The 24,415-nt window shown below is 36.1% G+C and overlaps 1 protein-coding gene across 3 annotated transcripts in view; it reads left to right on the top strand.

Annotated features, from left to right (window-relative positions):
• Positions 1-24,415, top strand: part of L3MBTL4 (L3MBTL histone methyl-lysine binding protein 4) — a 598,737-nt gene that overhangs the window by 161,015 nt on the left and 413,307 nt on the right. For all 3 annotated transcript variants that reach the window (XM_007487689.3, XM_056823686.1, XM_056823687.1), the window contains one exon: positions 4,059-4,113. In XM_007487689.3, the coding sequence (XP_007487751.1) occupies positions 4,059-4,113 (55 nt within the window). The remainder of the gene's footprint in view (positions 1-4,058; positions 4,114-24,415) is intronic.

A 24,415-nucleotide genomic window follows, 5' to 3' on the forward strand; every position in this document is an offset into this window, starting at 1 on the left:
TTTTGTTTCAATAGGATGACTTTTGGGGAAGGAAAGGGAAGAAAGACATGTTTGGAAATGTTTATGAAAGATAAAAATATATCTTAAATTCCATCAGATTAGCATATTTAACATAGTAGTTCAGTTTTAGTTATACGTATTGTGAGGATTTTTGAAAATGAGTTTTCAATGTTTTATGGATGGACCCTGTGTTTTATCACTATCTTGGTCATTGATACTGAAGTAACAAATCAACTAACACGTATTAAGCACTTACTGTGTGCCAGGTACTATATTAAGTTCTGGGCATACAAAAAAAAAGGCAAAAATTCAGTGTGATATTAGTAAAGCTTTTAATCTGTGGAAGATTCTCTTTCTCAGGGAGGTGAAAAGCACAAAGGAATTTTCATTTCCAAGATGGTGACTTGAAATTGGCAAGTAAAAATGAAAAGCTTTAAATCCCTTTATTTTCTTTCATCCAATTTGAATTCATGACCAGTGAAATGTAGAAGTTGGTTAATTAGAAAAAAATATTATTCTGTGACAGTAAAAGATTAGGATGAAGTATAGGCAATTGAGGGAAAAGAACATTAAACCGTTAGGATTGTTTTCTCAGTTTGCTAATCCTTTTTCTCAAATAGTTGGATTGTAAATCAGTGAATAGAATTTTTCATGCAAAGAGTTTTTATTTATTTTAAATTTATTTTCTGGTACTTTATTATGTAATCATTCACTTTTCCCCATATTTTTCTTAGGGAGGGGTGCACTGAGTTCTCAGTTTTCAAATTTTAACTTTTTTGTCCTCTGTGATTTGATTGTATTTATTCCTTATTAACCCTGTAGGTATTATACCTATTTGGTAGGATATGAAAAGGACTAAATCTTCATTTTTTCTCTTTTAAAAATGATTTTTTAAAAAATTAATTACAGCAAGGATTTATGACATGTAGATGTATGAAATAAGCAATTATCTCTTCAAATTTTATAAAATTATCCAACAAGTGGGATTAATTGATCATAACAGCAGTATAAATTATTCTGAAATTCAAAATTATGCTCAGTTTTCTGGCTTGTGTGAAGCCCATTATAACTCTGCAAATGAAATTCATTTGTTCCACAAACATTTATAAAAGCCTCCTTTGTGCAAAGAATTCTATTAGGAGCTGGTGAGATATAGTTATGAATTAAGGCTCAATTCTTGGATTTTACCATGTAGTTTTCTTCACATTCTCTTTGTCTCCTTCACTGGATTTTGTTTGTTTGTTTGTTTTCACAAGGTGCTTTGTAAACCTCCAAATGCTATGTAAAGGACCTATTTATTCATTAATTTTTTTTTAAAAATCCTTACCTTCCATCTTAGAATTGATACTTAAGTATTGTTTCCAAGATAGAAGAGTGGTAAGGGCTAGGAAATTGGTATTAATTGATTGTTCTGGGGTCACACAGTTAGTAAGTATCTTGGGCCATATTTGAACCTAGAATCTCCCACCTCTAGCTTGAAGCTAGACAGCAAAGGGCCTTGACTCTCAAACTGGGAAGTTAGACTATTTTATTTATAATTTGGAATTGCTGAATGTTCTGGAACAGGGCAAGAATATGATCATAGTTGTTTATTAGGCAACAGCAACAGTGATTTCAGCAGTTAGAGATGACAGAGTGTTCAGTGTGCTATTATAAAAGTCTACACTAAAAAGTATTCATAACAGAAAGGAGGTAATAGAGAGGAATTTCAGAAGAGGTACAACCAGTAGGTTTGCCATTAACCAGGGGCATCTAATTAGTGCAGTAGATAGAATGCCAGGCCTGAAGTCAAGTAGACCTTCACTGAAATCCAGGCTCAGGTATTTACTAGTCCTGGGACTGTGGACAAGTCACTTAACTCTCCCTTAGTTTCCTCATCTGTCAAATGAGCTAGAGAAGGAAATAGCAAACCACTCCACTGTCTTTCTAAGAAAACCACAAATGGGGTCAGGACATGTCAGACAGGATTGAAATGAATGAACAACAAAAACAACAACAGCAAGCTAACTCAATGTTTGGGGTAAGAGAGAAGGAAGGAATGAAAGGAAACTTTTCTACCTTTTGAGCTTTAAAGGTTGATGGGAAAAGCTAGGTGTTATAGTTGCTTATTTGTTTAATAATACCACCATTCTCCCAGGAATCCAGGCTTGAAATCATTTTTGACCCTTCCTTTTCCCTCATCCTCTTACATTCTGCCAGTTGTGAAGTCCCCACGGTCCATTTTATCTTTACAGTATCTCTTCTTATTCCCATGGTGCAGCCCTTTTTCCATTCTTTTTTAATCAATTGCTTAGATTCTTTTAATAGGACTTTCTCATTTTAATAATAGTTTAAAATTAAATAATATTATTTTAAATAATTATTGTAAGGTTCTTCCTTCATGTTGGTGCCAAAGCAGTCTCTTTAGTGTAACAGCTCTGAGTAGCACAGCTTGTTAGAAAGAATTCTGGATTTGGAGTCAAGAGACCCCAGGTTCAGATCTCAGTTTAGCTACTTGCTATCTGCATGATCTCATTAATTTCATTCTACCTTAGTTTTCTTATCTGCAAATTGAGTGCATGAGAGTCTATATGAGATTTATATAATATACCTCACCTTTAAGTCCTGTGCTATTTTCCTTATCAAAAAAAAAAATCCTTTGCTACCTATTTCCTATCCAAAACAATACTTTTTTTTTTTTAGTTTAGCATTCAAGACTCGGGCAATGAGGTGGCACAATGGATAGAGTCCGAGTCCTGGAGTCACGAAGGCTCATCTTCTTGAGTTTAAATCTGACCTCTGATGCTACTAGCTGGGGGCTCCTGGACAAGTCTCTTAACCCTGTTGGCCGCAATTTCCTTATATGTTAAAGAAGCTGGAAAAGGAAATCGCAAACCCTTGCATTATCTGGGCCAAGAAAACCTCAAAGAGGATCAGGAAGAGACAGATATGATTGAAACACAGGAAAATCTCTTTATCTCTCTGAGCCTTAGTTTCCGATAGAATAGGGATAATAATAATAGCACATACTAAAAGGATTCTTGTGTAAATCAAATGGAATAATGTATATATAGTCCTTGCAAATGCTAAAAGACTATGTAAGTGGGAGATCCAATTATAACTTAGAACAATTCTGAGATTAAAATGTTCCTTAAAGATTGGTCCTGTGTTTGTAATGGTTGTACAGTTCCATTGGGTGAAGATAAATGGGATTGAATTAGGGGACTGTACTTTGAAAATGAGCCCATTATTTCACAAACCATTGATAGTTCTAGATGATGTAGAATTTGCCATAGGAGAAAAGCTAGCTGGTTATATTATGGTGCCATTTATCTTTTCTCCTACTTATTTATTTTCTTTTCAGATGTCTGCCACACAAATTTGTCTATATAAACATATTATTTAAGATTCTAATAGTAGATCAGAGCTGTCTTTTGCCTTTCATTTGTCTTTTGATTTTGTTATTATTGTTGGGGATGGGGAGATAGGTGGGAAGGGAGAGAGGCATAGACCATTAATTATATCCATGTAGGAGATTCCTTGAGAAGAAATTCTTTCTACCAATGCAGCTGTAATAATTCTCTTACTAATAGTCTTAGAGGATTCCCTGGGAGTCCTGAGAGGTTAGATTAATTTCTCAGAGCTTTACAATTGGTGTGTATCACAGGAGGCCCTAAATCCAGGTAACATATTGGTATTACATTAAACGGAGTGTGGTTACAGCTGCTACATAGCTGAAAATACCTTCTGAAATAAGAGAAAATTAGTAGGTAGGTCACATGGAATATTTTATTGATTTTCAAAGACATTTTTGTAATATCCTCTTTGTCTTGTCAGCTCTCAGAAATAATACATTTGTAATATTGTGGATTATTGAATATTTCAAGAACCAAGACTAGAGTAATCTATAGCTTTAACCAAATCTATTGAGCCAGGACATTATATGTTCCAGTGCATATGTGGGGAGAGTTGATGCTTTTGATGCTTCCTGTTTCTTGGATTTTATAGAAAATGTGGTGGTTAATTTTCCTAATAATGAATCAAAGTGCTCTCTAAACTAGAAGTTTTCTGTCCTATAGGAACAAGCCAAAGATGACAAGAAACTGAAGAATGGAATGACCACTTCTTTTCATGGTAACTATAATTATCTTCAAAGTTTAACAACACAGTGAATCATAAAATCCAAGTGGAATGGACCAAACAGCAGTTTGGATGTTTAGTGTTTAAAACTCAGGATATAAATGACCAGTTTTGGTTAAAATATGGCTGCATCTATGTCAGTACTTCAGTAGATGCCTGATTCCTTCCATTGGTGTAAGTTACAGCTCATCCATGCCTTTTCCTATGGTGTAATTCCTTTCCATGATTTTCTATATATTCCCTGTGGAGGAGTCACCCTGTTGAATTAATTCCATTTAGACATGTGGATATAATGTACAAACAAAAGGTGGTCAGTTAATCATATTCATGTTATTTCCTGTATTTAGTGGTAAAGGCTTCTTGGAGTGATTTTTGTGGTAAGTTTGCATTTATACTTGGAAAGAAAAAAAGAATTCCTATAGAAATCTTAGGTAACTAAATAAATTTACTGAAGGATATTCTTTGTAGCAGCTATGTTGCATAGTATATAGGGTACTGTAAGGGGGGGGGGAGGGTTAATTTTAAAAGGGTTGGACTGCATTATTTAAGAGTGTGGTCACTAGGAATTTAATTCATTTCAAAGAGATTTATTTACAATTTGTTTACAAAATATGGAAAGAATGAAATAAGAAAGTCAGAGAGAGGATGAGGTAAGATATGTAGCCTAAGGAGTAAGTAATTTATTCCTGGTCCCTGGCTCAACACCAGCAGGGAGGTTTAGTCCTTAGGCCTCGGCAAAGCCGAGGAACTGGGGAAGTCTCTCTCAAGAGGTAAGTCTCTCCTGAGGTAAGTTTTTTTTAGAAAATCCAGCAGTTAAGAGTCAGCTTTTCACTCACCACGTGTCAGTTCAAAGGAAGAGATTTTAGAATAGGCTCACCAGGAATAGGGTCTCGAGTCCAGCCTCCATTCCAAAGAATGAAGAATTGTCTCCAGGCTCCATTTCCAAAGAATGAAGAACTGTATCTCACAGGAAGTGACAGTTCTGTTTAAAGATGGTTCTTTTGCATCACATCCTGTGTCTTCCCCTAATTTTACACCTACCAATTACAGTTGAAGCTTTATTTTAAGACTGCCCAGGGGCAGTTAGTTTAATTCTGATTCATCATCCAGTATTGTATTGTATTGTATTGTATTGTATTGTATTGTATTGTATTGTATTGTATTGTATTGTATTGTATTGTATTGTATTGTATTGTATTGCATTGCATTGCATTGCATTGCATTGCATTGCATTGCATTGTATTGTATTGTATTGTATTGTATTGTATTGTATTGTATTGTATTGTATTGTGGATTACAGACCTCTCTCACTTAATGATTAAGTGGGATGTTTACACTTTTGGTGATTGGATCTAAAAATGGACAGATCTCCATACTCAACTTTTAAGTAGGGTGTTTACAATTTTGGTGATTAAATCTAAAAAATAGGCAGGGGTTACAATTTTAATCTTCATAATCAGGGGAGAGTTAATTGTAATCTTCACAGCACCAAGCCTAGAGTCAGGAAGACTTATCTCCCTTGGTTCAAATCTGGCCTTAAACACTTCCTAGCTGTGTGGCTTAGGGCAAATCACTTAACTCTGGTTACCTCAGTTTCCTCATATATAAAATGAGCTGGAGAAGGAAATGGCGAATCATTCCACTATCCTTGCTAAGAAACCCTAAATGGGATCATGAAAAGTTGGACATGACTGAAAAATAGAAGAATCTTTAGACAGTATTGGGAGAATTGGAGATGCTGTAAATTTTCCATTCGGTGTCTTCCCATGGATTTCATCTAGATTATTTAGTTATGGTTTTATGCCATTGATGGGGTTGGCCCAGTACCTAAGAAGGCTTCCTAGATTTTCCTTTTATTTTTTTCTTTAAATAATATTTTTTTATTTGATCATTTCCAAGCATTATTCATTAGAGCCAAAGATCATTTTCTTCCCCCCCCCCCCCCATAACCGATGTGTGATTCCATTGGGTATCACATGTGTTCTTAATTAGAACCCATTGCCATGTTGTTAGTATTAGCATTAGAGTGTTTGTTCAGAGTCTCTCTTCTGACCTGTCCCCTCAACCGCTGTAGTCAGGCAGTTGCTTTTCCTCGGTGTTTCTACTCCCACAGTTTGTCCTCTGCTTATGGATAGTGTTTTTCTCCTAGATCCCTGCAGATTGTTCAGGGACATTACACTGCCACTAATGGAGAAGTCCATTATGTTCGATTATACCACTGTATTAGTCTCTGTGTACAATGTTTTCCTGGTTCTGCTCCTCTCGCTCTGCACTAGATTTCCCTTTTTGAAAAAGTAAGGTCTTATTTCAGACATGTTTCTAATCTTTTTTCACTTTTCTCTCTCTTTCCCGAAGGGTTGTTAAGACATTGATTTGTAGGGGTATTAAGTTGTCATCTGTTACCTCTGTTCTTAGATCAAAGTTCTAGGACTCTGAACATTTCAATTAAGTGAGGTAGTCGAGGTAAAGCAAGAAAAGAAGGTAGGGGAGAGAGTTTGACTTATCCCAAGACTGACTTCATAAATTTATCAGGGTCATTCTTATAAAGATCAGCCCTTGTGCTCATGAGTGTGGCTGTACTCTTTGAAATATTGACCTATAAATCACCTAGGGTCTAGGACCTTACTCTGCTATACCTGACTTCCTCCTGTAAATCTTGAAATTTCTCAGACTTGTGAATGTTAAAAATTTTCCCCAATGGGGAATTCTCAATTGGAACAATTCCCTACTGGGAACATTCCCCATTTTGACTGTGAGAACTCGCCAGGATCAGAAATGGGAGGACCTCTACTCCACCCGTACTTAAGACTGCTTTAGGGGAGAAAACTCCTAGCTAAACGATGAAAGTACTTGGACCCATGCTTATGATGAGGCAGGGAGTTCTCTGAGCCATGCCTGTTTTTAGAATTGATACAATGGGATGCTAGGTACCTATAAAAGATCGGGCAACTTGTAAACTTGCCAGGAGCAAAGAGGTGAAAACTTATTCAGAGGTTTTCTCTTGAGGGGATTAGTCGACTCAGCTGTGTTTTCTCTGGTTCAGACTTACTCAGAGGTTTTCTACTAAAGGGATTAGTCGACCCAGCAGTGTTTTTAGAATGGGCAGTCCTTTGGAAAACTTCTACAGTGATTGGTAGATGTAAGAACTTAGGGGAGGTGACATAGGAGATAAACCCCTATATAAGAAAAAGCAGAATATCTTGAAAATCAATCCTTTTGGAGAAATCTCTTATGAGAATCCTTTTGAGGAAGATCTCTAAGGAGGCTCTGGAGAAGGGAAGCTCTTGGAGGACAATCTCTAAGGAGGTCTCGCTGGAGCTCCTCTGAGGGGACTCTGTCCCTCTGGAGGCTCTTGAGAGAGGCCCTTTGAAACAGTCTCTGGCTGGAAGGCTCTTTGAGGAGGACTCTGGCTGGAACTCTCTCTGAGGAGACTCTGTCACTAGAATCCTTGCTTAGACAGACCTTGTGGTAAGTGATAAAAGACTGACTGACTGATCTCTCTCTCTTAAGACTCAGGTCTAGGCCATGTCGGCTTAAGGCCCTTCATACTTATTTCCTTTTTCTCTCTTTCTATCTTTTCTTTAATTCCTCATTGTATTATTAATTAAATTCTCTATAAAACCCAGTTGACTTGGGTAGATTCATAATTGGGAATATTTCCCTGGCGACCACCTTATATTTGATTTTAAACAAAACACTTTAGTGAAAACATATTTCCTGCGGTCACAATTTACTCACCCACTCTTATATTTATCACAATTTATATCTTCCACTATTTAAATCACTACAGTTTAAGACCTTAACTGTTTTAATTATAACACTCCAGATACTTGGTAGTTGTGTGGCAACACAACTTAACTTAACTGGCAAGTTAAGCAAACTTTTTTATTCCTGTTTTCCTCAACTATAAAATTGGCAGATTGAATTTATTGGCCTATAAGACCCATTCCAACTCAAAAAATGGAAAGTAGGAGGGAATAATGATTTATTTAAAAAAATTTAAGCATAGATATTTATTTTTAATTTTATATGTAACAATATAATATGTAACAACACAATATAATACATATGATTTATTATAAATATGTAACAAATTCTAATAAATACTCTTTTCCAAGAGAAACAAATTCTTACATTAGCTCCCCCCAAATTCTCCTCTTAACCCCAATAAGGAAAGGTTGTATGTACATTATAATATAATATATATTTCTCTCTTCATCATGTTGTGAAACAAGACATATATTGTTTTGACTAGAAAAAAATTCATGGTGGAATAAAGTGAAGAGTATATTTCAATCTGCATTTGGACTCCATCACTTCCTTCAATGGCAGTGGATATCATGCGTCCTTTGGAGCTGTCCTGGATCCTTGCCTAGTTGAGAATAGCTGTCATCACAAGTGATTATTGTCCATTATTGCTGTTGCTGCGTACAATGTTCTGCTGGTCCTGCACCCTTTGCTTTGCATCACTTCAGATTGAAGCTTTGCAGGATTTTTTGTGTCCATCTTGTTTGTCACAGTACACTTCTTTCTGTACTTGGTGACCCAACCACTAGATAGCCAGCCTTTCCCCAGTCTTACCCTGACCCCTGCCTACACAGAGGGCAGTACCTGTAATACCCTGCCTCCATCCCTCCCTCAGAGAGTACTGGCTTTCTTCACGATGTAGTTCAGCTCCTCCCCCTTCTGGGGACTCTTTGATTTTTCCCTTCTGACCCTCAGGCTTTGGTGTCTCTCACTTCCATATACTTTGTGTTATATGAAGCTGTCACTCCATGTATGCATTTAATCTTGTGTCCTTCTAGGTGTCTTGAGGGCAAGGACTTTTTCATTATCATAAACTGTATCCCTCAGTGTGTAGCCCAGTACCTTGTGTCTAATAGATTCCAGGGAAATATTTGAATTAAATTACCATTTAGACATACCCATCTTCTTTTAGTCATGAATTTCCTCTGTCATATATCTCTTACTAAATAGATGCATTTGGGAAATATTTTATTTACATTGAAGTTCTTCATGATCGTTGCCACTTTGAAGCAAAAGTGGAACATCATGTATTTCTTGAGGTGTGAAAACTTCAACTCAGGGTCAGTGAGGGTGGCTCAGTGGATTGAGAACCAGGCCTAGAGATGGGAGTTCCTGAATTCAAATCTGGACTCAGATACTTTCTAGCTGTGTGACTCTGGGCAAGTCATTAAATCTCAGTTTCCTAACCCTTAGTGTTCTTCTGCGTAGGAAACAATAGACAGTGTTGACTCTAAGACAGAGTGTAAGGGTTTAAAAAGAAAAGCAAAAAAAAGAAGCATCAACTCCATGGTATTTCTCCTATTTCTAATTTGTTACTAAAATTTTCACCAAATCCAATTTATTCGGGCCTGATCCGTTACACTCTATGCTCCAGTAGGACATACACATTACATGCATAATTAATTTTACTTTTTTATGGTCATTAGTAATCTTGTACAGTGTTACAGACCCTACCAGATTTTTAATCTCTATCTTCATTTTTAATTACTGTCATTTGAAATATCATATTTACAACTTGTAAATACTTTAAATTTCTGTTTAACTAGATATGATTATTGCTATTTAATCAGACTGCTGATGCATAATTTTTTGTCTGTCATAATTGGATGGGTAATAGTTTTGACAATTTTTTTAAGAATACCCAAACATAGTTTTATTTAATAACAACCTTTGTAAGAGTTTAAATTTAAATTTTAAGGTAAATATGAGAATCTAATGAGAGACCACAATCTAAAGTAATATTGTGGTCATTTATTTAAAAACATTATAACTTAAGTCAAAATGACTTTTAGCAGCTTTATTTACAAAGAGGTAGAAAGAGTGAAAGTGGAAAAATGTAAGAAGGTAGAAAATTGTCTAGCCTACCACCCTTAGTGCTGTTCTGGTGTCTGGTGTCAGGGCCTCCCCAAGTCTCATCTCCATGTGGATTTCCCAGTAATCCTCAGCCAGAGTTCCACCAATGCAGCCTCCTCCAAAGCCAAGGCAGAAATCTCAGCTTCTCATCCAGAAGCCAGGAAAGGAATGAATCTAGACCATGCTAGTCTCTTCTTTTTATGTTTCTTTTCCCACATCACTTCCTGTCACTTCCTGTCATTCCCCCTTCTTCATAGAAGCCAATGGCAGTCTTTCAATTTGCCTAGCACTGCCTGGGGGAAGGGGGCGGGGCAGTGGCCTTTGGAGGTGTAAGCTTACTCTAGTAAGTGACTTGTGAACTCTCTTAGTGTTAAGTAGGGGTACTTTAAGTTCTTGATTTGATTAGCTAAAAATTGACAAGGGGAGAGTTAATCCTATTTTCACACCTTCCTTCCTGAAAAAGCCCAGCATCTAATTTTTATCATTGACATTTGCTTGTTAAAAACATTAACATTGCTTTTTAAAGTTTTTTTTTTCAAAGTTTTTAGTTATATTTTTCTTGTATGATTCTCACTCTAAGTTGAGGGGTAGGTGCTATTTTTATCCTCATTTTTATATTGAGGAAACTATTCTGTGATCTTCCTGAAGGACTCACCAGAAAGGCTTGGGGCCATGTGGACATGGTGGTCACAGGATGGGCAGAATGAGAGCCATTTCCTCTGACTGAGTTGTCATGGGATGGCCCACAAGATGAACACCTTCCAGTGTTGGCTGACCAAAGGTGGAGGGACTTTCCACACTATTAGGGCATTTCTATCTTTCAGGACAGGTTCAAGAAGGAAATCCAGAAGTTCTGTTGCCCATGTGGTTCAAGCCTTCTGCTCAGGGTGGAGGTTCTATACTCAGCATTTTATGGTTAAGCAAATATACTTATAAGTTCTAATATAAGAAAGAATCAGACTCTATTTAACCCAAACTAATTATCCCTAACTCTAATATGAATATTAGTTAATTAATGCTGGTTGATTAAATTGACTAAATATAATAATGAAATGCATATTAGTGAATAAGTATAACAGATTGCAAGTGTCCCTTCCATATGACGACTTTCCCTATCACTGTTTAGCTGTATTGTTGGTCTGAATAAGGAATTAGATGGGAATTTGAGGGGTTGGGTTTGCGGAAGCCACAGATGGCACACAAAGTCCAGTAGATGACACAGAATAAGGAATTTGGAAACGATATAGCTTTTGACCAAATACTTAACTCAACCATACAATAAGGTACTCTAAACATACCATAAAAGAAAAAGGAAAAATTCAGAATACTTCTTTGGTATGTAGAGAGGGCCAAAAAGTTTTACACAATTTTTTTCAGAGCTCAGGGAATGCTGCACTCCTCATCCCCACAAGATGGAAAGGATACCTGTAATTAAGTAAACTAGGGATCAAAATCATTTCAGTTCTCACAGATTTGAACTTGTCTTTTTCACTCCAAGTCCAGCATGTTAAATAAAACCTAGCTGCCTCCTCAAATATTGGATTAGCACATATCCAAACTGAGTTTGCTATATGATTAGGTAGGTGTTTCTAGTGAAATACTGAATAATGGAAAAGTATTTAAGTGATTACAATTCTGTAATGTTAGGTGTCCTTACAAAGGAGTGAGTCTGCAAAATGCAAATAAGCCAGAACTGGGATTCTCTGATTGCTTCTTGTTACATAATCTTTGAGCATTATGTTTGTCTGTGATATGTAATTTTCCTACCCATGCACAATGGACATCCCAAGTACTACACTGGTATTTTTGGGATATTGTAAGAATTAAAGAAAAGTCCCCATCATTTTGGATAGATGTGTGTGGGAAAGGGGCTCAGAGGGCAAGGAGTGGTTTAGAAATATGAACATAAATTTCCAAGAAAGAGCTTCGAAGGGTTTTCACTCTCTCCCAGTGGAGGGCACACTCAGACTGATGAGATCATAGATTCCTTTAAGTATTGGATCCTTTATTCAAATGATATATGTTTCAAATAATAGAGGACTTGCTTTCTTTTGTAAATAGAAAGTTGCTGCTTTGTAGTTCTTCTTCCCCAGAGACCTGTCTTAATGTTTGCTGAAAAAGCAAAATAGAATTCACTTATCTTGGCAATTATGTAACTTGACATTCAGTCCCATTGAAATGCATTTTTGTTATGCAACAATGTCATCTCAAAAATAAATGTGAAATGTCCCTAGCCCTAACAGTAGGGGTTTATGATTGCTTTAAAAAAGATAGAAAACAAACAATTTTTTGTTCATCATCACAAATAAGTTGTTATTTGTCAGGTTGTTGTTTTCCCACGTACTTTTTTTTCCCCACAAACTCAAGCAAATTTGCTTTTGGCATCTCTTGTATCATGCTTGAGGCATTTTTCCCTTTATGTAAAATAGACTACAGTAAAAGATTTTTAGCAAGTCCAGTCACTGAAATTAAGTATCTTTAATAATTTAGTATTTGGTTTTGTTATTCATGACCATGTAATATGTCACAAAATATTTCCTCAGTTTTAAGGTTAAAGTAAGTTCTTGAGTTTATCTTTCCATAAACTTGGGTAAAGGATGATAGAGATTGCAGCTACTTCATTTTATAGATGACAAGTGGTAGTGTAGCTAAGGTCACACAGCTGACTAGTAGTAGAGCTGGCATTTGAGACCAGGTCTTCTGACCCCCAAACCAATGCTTTTCCCATTATATTTACAACATACTCTTTTCATGACTTTCAAAGAAAGATAGAATTACTCTGTTATCTCTCTGTACTTTAGCATTAGTGCATGTCCACACATTTAGGAAAAGAATTTAGGATAAGTATATCTAGATCTATATAGATATACAAACATCTATCTGTCTGTCTCTCTATCACCTATCTGTCTATCATCTGTCTTTTTGTCTATCTACTGCCCTATCCATTCATCCAACCATCTATCTACCCACCTACCCGCTAAGCATTGATTCTAAGGCAGAAAAGTAGTAAGAGCTTGGAAATTGAGATCAAGTGACTTGCCCAGAGTCACACAGCTAGGACATGTCAGATTCCAGATTTGAACCCAATACTGTGTATTGGTTCTAAGATAGAAAAGTGATAAGGGCTAGGCATTGGGGGTTATGTGACTTACCCAGGCTCTAGGAAGTATCTTAGGTCAGGTATGAATTGTGGGCCTCTTATTTCTAAGTCTGGCTTTCTATCCACTTAGCCACCTTGCTTCCCCCAAGGTGGTGTTATTCTGTTTTTTTCTTTCATATACAACTCTTCATGACTTCATTAGAGGTTTTCTTGGCAAAGATACTAGCGTGGTTTTCCACTTCCTTCTCCGGGTCATTTTACAGATGAGGAAAGTGAGACAAATAGAGTGAAGTGTCAAGAGTGAAGTGCCCAGGGTCAAACAGCTTTTAAGTGGTTGAGTCCAAATTTGAACTCAAAAGATGAGTCTTTCCAGCTTGAGGCCTGACACACTATCCTCTGCTTTAACTACCTGCACTCTTAAAAGTGATTATTTAGATGATTCTAGAAAACCTTTGGGATTTATTTAGCTAGGACCATGCATTTCTGTTCCTCTGGCAAAGTTTAAAAATTGTGACCCAACTTGGGTTGAAGTCCTCCTTCCTTCTGCAAGTTATTGTTAACGAGATGTTTGAGCCTTTATACATTTGACTTCTAAATTATATAACCATGAGCCACAGAGTGTGGAACTTCCTGGTATTAAACATTGATTCATATATTAATCATATATACTCTGTTGGGTAATTTCTAACTGCAGGAATGCAAATAAGGGAAACCAAGTCACCAAGCCATAAAGAAATGGGTTTATTGGGAGATGGCCAGTCTCACAATAAAGCCGGACTTCTGATATAGCAATTTTAATACTAAAGTCCAAAAGCTGAGGTCTATGCTAACAATGATTAAACATATTAATTCAATCATCTTACTTAATTCAACCTTAATAGTTATACTAGAATAATCACAAAAAGTCTACTAAAATCATAAGTTAGGCTAACAGTTACCTATCTTAGAATAACATTTTATGATTAACTTGATACTACTGCTAACATTAAAATCGTATCCTCATATAAGGGGGTAGGAGGTTTTTCAGTCATACCTTCTTGCCTACTCATAGTCCCAACACTACTCTTTCCTTTATTGGTGGTCAACAGGGCATTGTGAGAAGAAAGAAAGTGATTACAGATATTAGATTTATGGCTTTAAGATTTCTACAGAATGTATATATACATATGAATTTACATAAAATTTACAAATTTTATGGGAATGGTAAAGTAACTTCTTATATTTGATCTCTACATGGCCTTTTATAAGGGACCCTCTGAAGTTAAGGGCATGGAGGTAACATGGGGGAATAGTGCTGGCTCTGGAGACAGGAGGACTCATCTTTCAGAGTTCAAATATGGCTTCAGTCACTTACCAGCTGCGTGACCATGGACTAGTCATTTAACCTTGTGTCCCTCAGTTTCCCCATCTGTAAAGTGAGCTGAAGAAGGAAATGGCAAACTCTGCCAGTATCTCTGCCATGAAAACCCTAAAATGGGGTTACAACTAAACAAAAATGAAGTTAATCTGTACCCTGTACTCCCAGTAGAAGTAATGCTGCAGGATTGGTTTAGCTCAGCAGTTTTTGGATAATTAAAAATTATGGGTGACATATGTATTATTGTGTTATTATTTATATGTATCATATATGTGTTATTTATATGATTATTATTTATGTGCTTTCTATGTATTATTCCAGTTGATGCTCAATCTAAAACCCATGGATAGGTAATAGTCATTTCATTGTCCATGAAGTCAGAGAGTTTGAGGTCATTTATTGATCATTATTGAATATTAGAAAGAAGGTGCTATTCCATGTTTCTTCTTGCCCAGTGTTTCTACTACCACATACTGGCCAGGGAGTTGTCATCCATCTAAATGGTCATGGAGAGAGAATATGGAATGAGAGGAGAAGAGGATCCCAGAGAGAGCCTCGGTGGCCCATTTAGAAGGTAGCAGGCAGTTGATGATCTTGCCTAGGAGACCACAGGCAGGAAGGATAAATATGATGAGAAGTAAAAAAAGCACTTAGAGCATAGTTGGGAGAAGAGCTTGTGTTATCATTGTTGTTTCTGACTCTCGATGCTGTTAGGGTTTTCTTGGCAAATAATTGGGATGCTTTGCAATATTTCACTCACTAATTTTATGGAGAAAGAAGGGGAGGCAAACAGAGTTAAGTGACTTTCATGGGGTCACACAGCTAGCAAATAAATTGGGGCCAGATTTGAATTCAGAAAGAGGAGTTTTCTTGACTCCAAGCCCAGGACTCTTCCCCCAGTGCCACTTCTCTAGCGGCATGTAAACCAGTGTTAAATGTTGTGGTAGGGTCTAGAAGTATGAGTATTTCATAAGAAAAAGCATATATGATATTTAAACCTAAATTGGACTGTAATCTAAAGTAGAGATGTCAAACACATGGTCCCTCTGGGTTACATGTAGTCCACAATACCCCCATGTATGGCTCAACCAAAGTAAAATGTAATTGAAAATTATTCAATAAAATAAATAAAAATACCATAAACCATAACCAAGTCAACATGTATATATTAAATTTTTTTTCTTTTTTTGCTTCTGCTTACTTCAGTTTGAGCCAGATTGTAGAAATCTATCCATGCTTCTCTGTATTCATCATGTTGGTCATTTCCACAGTCATCATCTGTGTGAAATACAAAACAGTATTCTGTTATATTCATGTGCCACCATATTTTTCATTAATAAGTGATAAGGTAAAAGTTCTCTTTCATGCCCTTCTCCTTTTTCTGCATGAGATAAAGTGGGATGAAAATTTTGGGGAAAATATTTGAACTCTGCCTCTGAGAATCATTGTGAAATTATGGGGGGTACTGATAAAATTGACAAAAGCATCACCAGAAACTTGGGATGGTTATTTAATATTTATGTTGCTGCCATGCTTCTGTGTTCATTTCTCAAGTGATCCATTTAGGCTTTTCAGAGGAAACTTGATTTCTTGGCTATAAAACTATTCTGGCAACCCACAATGTTTCTTTAAAAATCACTATGGACCATAGTTTTTTTCACATGTTAAGTGAGGAAAGTCTATGACTTAATGAATTTCTATTGTAAATTACCACCTGTTTCTCACTCTTCAGACTGTTTGAAATTAGAATCCGTAAGATAAAAATATTGGATTTGTTCACTCCTACTAATGATCTTTTTTCTCTCTGAATTAACAAGAACACTGCCTTACTCTGTGTTTCACAGGCATAATTGGAAAAGGGAAAGTGATAAGTCTCTCCTATCCATTTTCTCTATCATTTAATAATGAACACTCTCCAAATAAGTGATTTTATGGTAAGTCAGTGGCTACACTAGAGAAGAAAATGTAGCACATGAACAAAACTAATACACATTAACGAGTTTTTTTTTGAAAGCTATTTCTAGAACTAGGCAAGGTTTTGGGAAGGCTAGTAATAGAAGGGGAGAAAGTACTGTGGTTCTTAGGATCTAAATCTCAAAGTATAGTCCAAGTAGCTATCTGAGTGGCCATCTAAGGTATCTCATCAATTCATTGTTTAGGAATGAGGAGGGAACAATGACAAGATTTTATTAAGCCCTGGCTAAGCACTGTGTTAAGCAACATTGCTAGGTTATAGATGCTGTTGCTATCATCACCTTTTTACACTTGAGGAAATCTAAGTAGACAGAGGTTAAGTGACTTGGCCCAGGTCATATAGCTAGTAAGTGTCTGAGGCCAGAGCTGAACCCAGATTTTTCTGACTCTAGGCCTAGTGTTCTATCCCCTCTGGCTCCTTCATGTTTTGGGGTGTCTTACATTTAGGAGATGAGACAGTGAGCAGTTATGGAGGCCTAATACCAGCCCTCACATACCAATATACAACTGTTTGTTGAGGTTTGCTTGCTTCACTCTGTATCACTTTATAGAAGAATCCTTCCCATGTTTCTTGAAATTTCTCATTTATTATTGCATTAATAGATAATATAGCATTATTTTCCTAAGTACAATTTTGTTTGTCTGTTAACCAGTCATTGGGCCACAGATTAGTTCTAGGTATTTAGTTACTGTAAGGATTGCTACTATAAATATTTTTACATATATGGGTTCTTTATCTCCTTTTTCTAGTCTAGGGTATATGTACAGGAATAGGAGAGTTGGGTTAAAGGGTATGAACCATTTAATGACATATTTTACTTAATTCTAAATTATTTTCCAAAATACTTTGATCTATTCACAGCTCCTCTTTCAGTGTGCCTTTCTTCATTAACTCCTTCTAATATTTCCTATTTCTCTTATCATCTTTCCCAGTTTTCTAGGAATGAGGTGAAATCACATAATTATATTGTCACTCAGGAAATTAACAATAAGTTCCTGTTATGTGCCAGACACTGTGTTAAGAACTGAAATGACAAAGTGAGGCAAAAGCTTACATCCTAATGGAAGAGATAAAATGTAAACAATTATAATATGTATTGTATTTTTTAAACCTTTATTTTCTGTTTTAGAATTGATAGTATCAGTTACAGAAAAGCAATAAGGTCTAGGCAGTTGGGCTTAACTGACTTGCCTGTGGTCACCGAGCAAAGAAATGTCTGAGGTCAAATTTGAATCCAGGTCCTCCTATCTACAAGCCTGATGCTCTTATCCACTGTGCTACCTAACTGACTTTATGAATTGTATTAATTTGTATTTTTCTTTTCTAATGATTTAGAATAATTTTCTATAAAATTATTTATTACCATTCATTTGAAAATTGTTTACATACTATTTATATTAATGAGATAATATTGGGAAAGCATTTAGCACAATGCCTAGCATGTTCTAAGTGCTTAATAAATACTTCCTCTCCTTCTGGCTATACATACATACTTACCTACACACACAGAGATATCTATCTATATATCTCTCTGTGTGTGTATTTGCATATATACACTATATATATATATATATATATATATATAAATATAAATAGGTCAGGTTCTCCCATTAACATAAGTAATTGGAAGGAAAATAAACCCTATTTAGGCCATTAGGAAGCATAACATTTAGTAGCATTAGTTTGCTAAATTTTGAAGAGAAAATAATGCATTTTCGGGGGCACCCAGGTAACACAGTGGATAAAGCACCAGGTCTGGAGTCAAGAGGCTCTAGGTTTCAATCTGGCCTCATACACTTCTCACCTATGTGGCCCTGGGCAAGGCACTTAATTCCAGATTTTCTAATCCTCACTGCACTTCTGTCTTAGAAATAAAGCTAAGGCAGAAAGTAAGCATTTTTAAAAAAGAAAGCAAGAAAGAAAAAAGGAAGAAGAAAAAGAAAATAGTGCATTCTCCAAAGTGCCTAACTTAATTCTAGGGATTAGTTTTAAACACTGACTTTGAAAATAAGAGTTCATTAAATGCCTTTTCAAAGCCTTCCAAGAAGGCCCTTTGAATATGATCTTTAGAGTCTTTTGTCAGAGTCCTTAGCTGACTTTCTGGGTGATGAAAATGACAAACTTTTGAAAAATAAATGTGTGTCAGAGCTAGGACAAAGTGTTTGTGTGCCCTAGGCAGAGTTTCAAAATTGTTCCCCTTGCGTGTTAATCTATCAGATGCTGAATCCTTTGCTGTAAAATGTGTGACTTGATGTGTTACAAAATAGATAAGTGTATCATTCAGAGCTGGATATCCTGGCTTTCATGTGCATTTTCAGAAAAGAATATTGAAATTTTTACCTTGTGTCCATGTCTGTGTTATGCCTAGATGATGTTTCTGTTCATAGTAGGCTAGTTGTTGGTTACTTGACCACTCTGGTCTAGACTGAGCACCTTGTTCTATTCTTTGAGATGCCTTTTCATCTTAGAAAATGTTTTAGCTCGAGAAGATTATTATAGTCCACAATGGCAAAACCAAATATAATTCTTTTAACATTTATCTCTTCCTTTATATTTACAAATAGTTTTTCCTGCACCATTATGTATTTAAATAATGACAGGGTATCCTTCTCATAGTTTTAGAATCTGTTTTGTGGGATCACCTTCACAAGAGAGAAACTGGCCTCTGTTTTATAACAATCCCTGTACCATAAGAACTAAATCATGGAAGTTAGGCAGTACACTGGATAGAGTGCCAGGCCTGGAGTCAGGAAGACCCAGGTTCAAATTCAACCTTGGATATTTTCAAGCTATACAACCCTGGCCAAGGCACTTAACCCTGTTTGTATCATTTTCTTCATTTGTAAAAGAAGCTGGAATAGGAAATGGCAAATCATTCTAGTGTTTGCCAAGAAAATCTGAAATGGGATTAAGAGATTAACTGAAATCACAACTGAAATCACAGAACAACAAAATAAATCACATTGAATTTCATATTTTTTTAGTGGCAAGTATTAGAGTGAAAGTCCCGTGTATTCTCATATCATTTGTTTTAGTATCCATGTGAGTTTTAAAAGTTTAATGCAGTCTTACTTTGATATGAAGTAGAGTTGGTAAACTTTTTACTTCATATTCCAGCAATCCTAGGAAGATATTTTTTGAATTAACATAAAGGGAAAAAAAAACCCAAAATATTTTAATGGAATCTAATTGTAGTGGTTATCTCTGAATTAAAATGTGTAAAGTAAGAATGTGAATTATATATGCTACCTTGCAACTTATTTCCCACTAAGATTCTTCTTTGATGCCCTGTCATCCTATAGAGATATTTCCAAGGACTGGAAAAATAGTGGTGTTCTAGGAAAAACTTGACAAAGATTGGTGGACCATTAAGAATCACAGAGGATGAGAAGCTGGTATAGACTTGACATTGTGCCTCAGCTGCCTTTTGACTTTGCTCTTGTGAGCAGTCCCCTCTCCCTAATGGTGATTTCAATGTGGAACCTCCATTTTGGGGAAGGGCCCCAGGCTAGCCTTCCTCCATTCTTTTTTTTTTTAAACCTTTACCTTCCGTCTTGGAGTTAATACTGTGTATTGTCTCCAAGGTAGAAGAGTGGTAAGGGCTAGGCAATGAATGGGGGTCAAGTGACTTGCCCAACAGCTAGGAAGTGTCTGAGGTCAGATTTGAACCTATGACCTCCCATCTCTAGGGCTAGTTCTCAATCCACTGAGCTACCCAGCTGCCCCCTTCCTTCATTCTTGTTGGGCTTTATCTACAGGCAGTTTGGTGAACTCCTCCCAACTGATAAGTTCTGTTGAGAGCCTCCATTCTCTGGATTCCATACCCTGCCTCAGCTGCTTCTTGACTTACTACCTGGGTACCTCTTTTTTCATTGCTTAGTTTATCCTAAAACCTCCTTCTTCCACCCTCCCTACTTTTCAGCTCACATCTCTGCGTTATCTTCTTCCATTAGAATGTTAGCTCCTCAAGGGCAAGAGACTGTCTTTGTTTTTGCTCCTGTTTATATCCTACCCCTTAGCACAATGTCTGGCACATGATACCTGCTTAGTAAATGTTTTTGACTGTTGTAAAGTAAATTGATGTGCCAAGTCCACATTCACTCCTTTTTTACTACTCACACAGCCACCACCCTCATTTGGGCCCTCATGGACTATTTCAGTAGCCTTCTCATGAGACTGTCTGCTTCCAGGTTCTCTTCTTGCCAATTCATCTTCCCCACAGCCACAAAAGTAATTTTCCTAAGTCATTTAGGTTAAAATATAAACTACACCAGCCTGATTTCTCTCTCATTCCTATTATATGGCTGAAATTTCCTCCCATTACAAAGGATAACTTTTGTAGTGTCTTCCATCTTGAAATCTATGATCTCCTGTGTTTATTATCTATTCACTTTGATGATTTTTATATCTAAACTTTCTTTCCCTCTGGTAGAATTTAAGTTCCTTGAGAACCAAAAAGACTTCTTTTTTTTGTATGTGCCTTTTTATTCTCAGTGCCTACCACTAAGAAGAACCTTAGTAAATACTTGTTGAGTTGAATTACATTAGAGAGGGGAATACACACACATGTGATATCATATCCTTCAAAGTTTTATTCATTAAACTAAAAATAGTTTTCTGAATCAAAACTTCCAATGCGGGGACAGGAGTTAGGGTGAGAGGAGTGAGGACCAGCCTAAAAGATAGCACTTGGGGTTCTTCAAGACTTTCTCGAGAAAACTTTCAGTTGCTTTGGTCTTGAACAGCCCTAAAGGACATCATCCTTTAGAAACAGCTCTAAGTTACTTGAATTTTTCATCTACCCTGTGTAGTAGCAGTGACAATCTGAGATTAGGGGACTGCTGTAGCACAAGAAAATACTCCTAGAATACACAGTTCTAATTTCATGGGTATTTGTGGCCTTGAAGGTACATTGAAATCTTAAAGTCATAATGGAGGGTTGGTGGCTGATAGCAGTTAACCCAGTGAAAAAAACTGTAATTTTTCCTTTCTAGAGACTTTTATTCTATTTATTTTGGGCAGTAAAGATGTCTACTCCAATCTCAGTGGATCTTAAGGGTTTTTTTTTTTCCTACTAAAAATGCTTTGATCTTTTAAAGAAAAGTATTCTTGACCTTGATAACCTGTTATAGAAAGCTCTTTCACCTATGATATTATAACTGATTTTTGTATTGTTCTAGCCCAGATTTATACTTAAATATCTTTACTCTAAGAAACTTTGGCTAGGTCTTTTTTTTTAACCTTTTACTTGTGTCTCAGGAACAACTTTTAAGACAAAAAAGCAAGGACTAGGTAAAGGGTTTAAGCGATTTACCCAGGTCGCTCATCTGTGAAATATCTGAGGCTGGCATGGAACTGTAGGTTTCTCTTTGTACTCCCAAATTATAGAAATGCTTCAGGCCTGACTGTTAGCTGGAAAATTCCTTTGCTTCCTTGCATTCTTGTTAATACTAACTCTGAACATTAAAGACTCATGATAAGAACCTTGTACATAACAGACTTTCCTTGGATTTTCCACAAAATTTTGAGATGGACACAAATATACATATTCTTGTTATATCCTGATAACACCGGTTGTAATCTAGGACATCTACTTGCCCCCTAAACTATGCCCATTTTATCTTCAGGACATAAGACACTGTTCTGACCCTGGTCAGGTGACCAGGCCCCCCACTTTTGCCTAAATTCATACCCTCCTTGAGTCATGTAGCACCTGCTGTAAATAAAGTATAAAACCCCCAGGATTTATCCCTTCAAGGAGGCAATATATTCACTTGATCCTGTCTCCCAGCCTTTCCACATAGCAGCTGTGTGGCACAGTCAATCTCTAGAGCATCAGACCTAGAGTCAATTGTTGCAGATGTGTAAAGTGGTATTTGTTTCTTTAGTCTCCTAAAATTCAATGCTTGGTAATCCTGGGGATTGAGATTTTAGGTATAGAGAAAACTTCCTAAATTAAGACCTGTGCCAAAAAATTAAATTGACTGCCTTGAGAGTTCTTGCATTCCTTATTGCTGGAGATGTTTAACCGTAGGCTTTGACAGACATAGAATGAAGGTGAGAGGCTGGAGCAGAAAATACTATGCTTCAGCTGATTCAGAGAAAACAGGGGTAGCAGACATAATCTCAATCAAATTGTGGCTATAATGGATATAATTTCTTAGAAGGGATGAACAGAAAACTTGCATTATGTTGCAAGGTACTATGGATAATAAAGCATTAGCATTATTGAGCTTGTATGCACCAAGAGCTATAGTCCCAGATTTTTAAAGGAAAAACTATATGAGATACATACAGGTAGAAATAGTTAAGATAAAATAGTTAAAATAATAGAAAGGGACTTAAATTTTTCCGTCTCAGAAGTAGATAAATATAACCAATACCAAAAGTTAGATAAATATAACAAAAAATCAATAAGAAAGAAGTTAAGGAAATGAATAAAGCCTCAAACAAATTAAATATGATAAGTATCTGGAGATACCCCCCCCCCCCCAACACACACACACCTGCATGAGGCTAATAATAGATCTAAGCCTGAACATGCACATAAATACAAACGTAGTTTCTGGTGGGGCAATGATGGCTTATAGAGCATAAATATTTTCCAAAAGTTTTACTTTAAAATTCATCAGACTATAGAGGTGATTTTGCATTCCTGAGGGGTTGTGGCACTGGACAAATGTTCCACTAGATATGACCAAGCTGAAAAGATTTAGTTTTGGAAAGAGTATGGCCCTGGCAACAGATTATGTCTATTGCTTTAGGACCAATCTAGTTAAATATGACCCCAGTAATGTATATTAATTGAGAACCAGATGGGTTAAGACAATCCAATGAAATGCTGATAGGAACATGTAGAAACAGGCCCAATATTACATTGCTAGAGCAGCTGTGAATTGTTTTTTGGATAACAAGATGGTAATATACATTAAGAGCTATATAGGAAGCTGTTCATGCTTATTCCATTACCAGAATTTGGCTCAAAGGGCATTATTGAGAGCATAAAACACTGTGTGTAAATGAAAATATTTGTGGAAGCTTTGTTTGTAAAGGCAAATAACTGGAAATAACAAAAATGCAATGATTGGGAGAAATGGCTGAATAGATTGTGGTATTTGGATGTAATGGATTGTATTATGTTATTAGAAATGAGAAATATTGGACATATAAAGAAAATAAGGGAAATAAATGAAGAGATGAAAAGAGAATAAGAATAATGAAATGATTGTTTTAAAAATAATAGCCACAAATTCAAGAGAAAAAAGTATCAGAGTAAAACAAATCCAAAGGGAACTCAAAAGCAGAGGATATTTATTAGTATACATAATTTATATATTTTTTAACAATTTATAAACAATGTGCAGTTTGTGGTTTTGCACATACTTTTTAATATGCATTTGTTTAAGTGTTTCATATTGGTGGTGGTTACTAAGTATATTAATTTTTTTAAAATAGGCTTTAACCACTTCCTAAGATTGGTATGAAGTTTGTATTAAGTTAGAACAGATGACTTTTGAGATTATTTCCATGTTTGGGGCTTAACAATGAGTGCCGAGACCTTCTCAATAGTGTTATTCTTAAATAGGATAAATAGAAATGATCATTAGGATGAAATGGGTTTTAGAGATTTTCTGCGCCAGTTCCTTTCTGGCATTTGCTGTGGGAATCATCTACGTAGTACAGCTAATTAGATCCCTGATCTTGGAGTCAGGATGATCTGAATCAAAATCTGTTCTCAAACATTTACTAGCTATGTTAGTCTGGGAAAGTTACTTAACCACTTTTAGCCTCAGTTTTCTCAACTGTGAAAGGGGGCTAATAATAGCACACTTCCAAATTTAATCTCCATTATTCACTTTTTTCTCCATCATCACTTTTTTAAGCTTGGGCAATCAGCAATACAGTAATTCAAACCCTAAATTCTAGCATTTTCCTATTTATAAGGTGTAAATACTTAAAGTGAAAATTTCAGTCAACTCCTTTC

This window comes from Monodelphis domestica, chromosome 3 (genome assembly GCF_027887165.1).
Source record: "Monodelphis domestica isolate mMonDom1 chromosome 3, mMonDom1.pri, whole genome shotgun sequence".
Lineage (NCBI taxonomy): Eukaryota > Metazoa > Chordata > Mammalia > Didelphimorphia > Didelphidae > Monodelphis > Monodelphis domestica.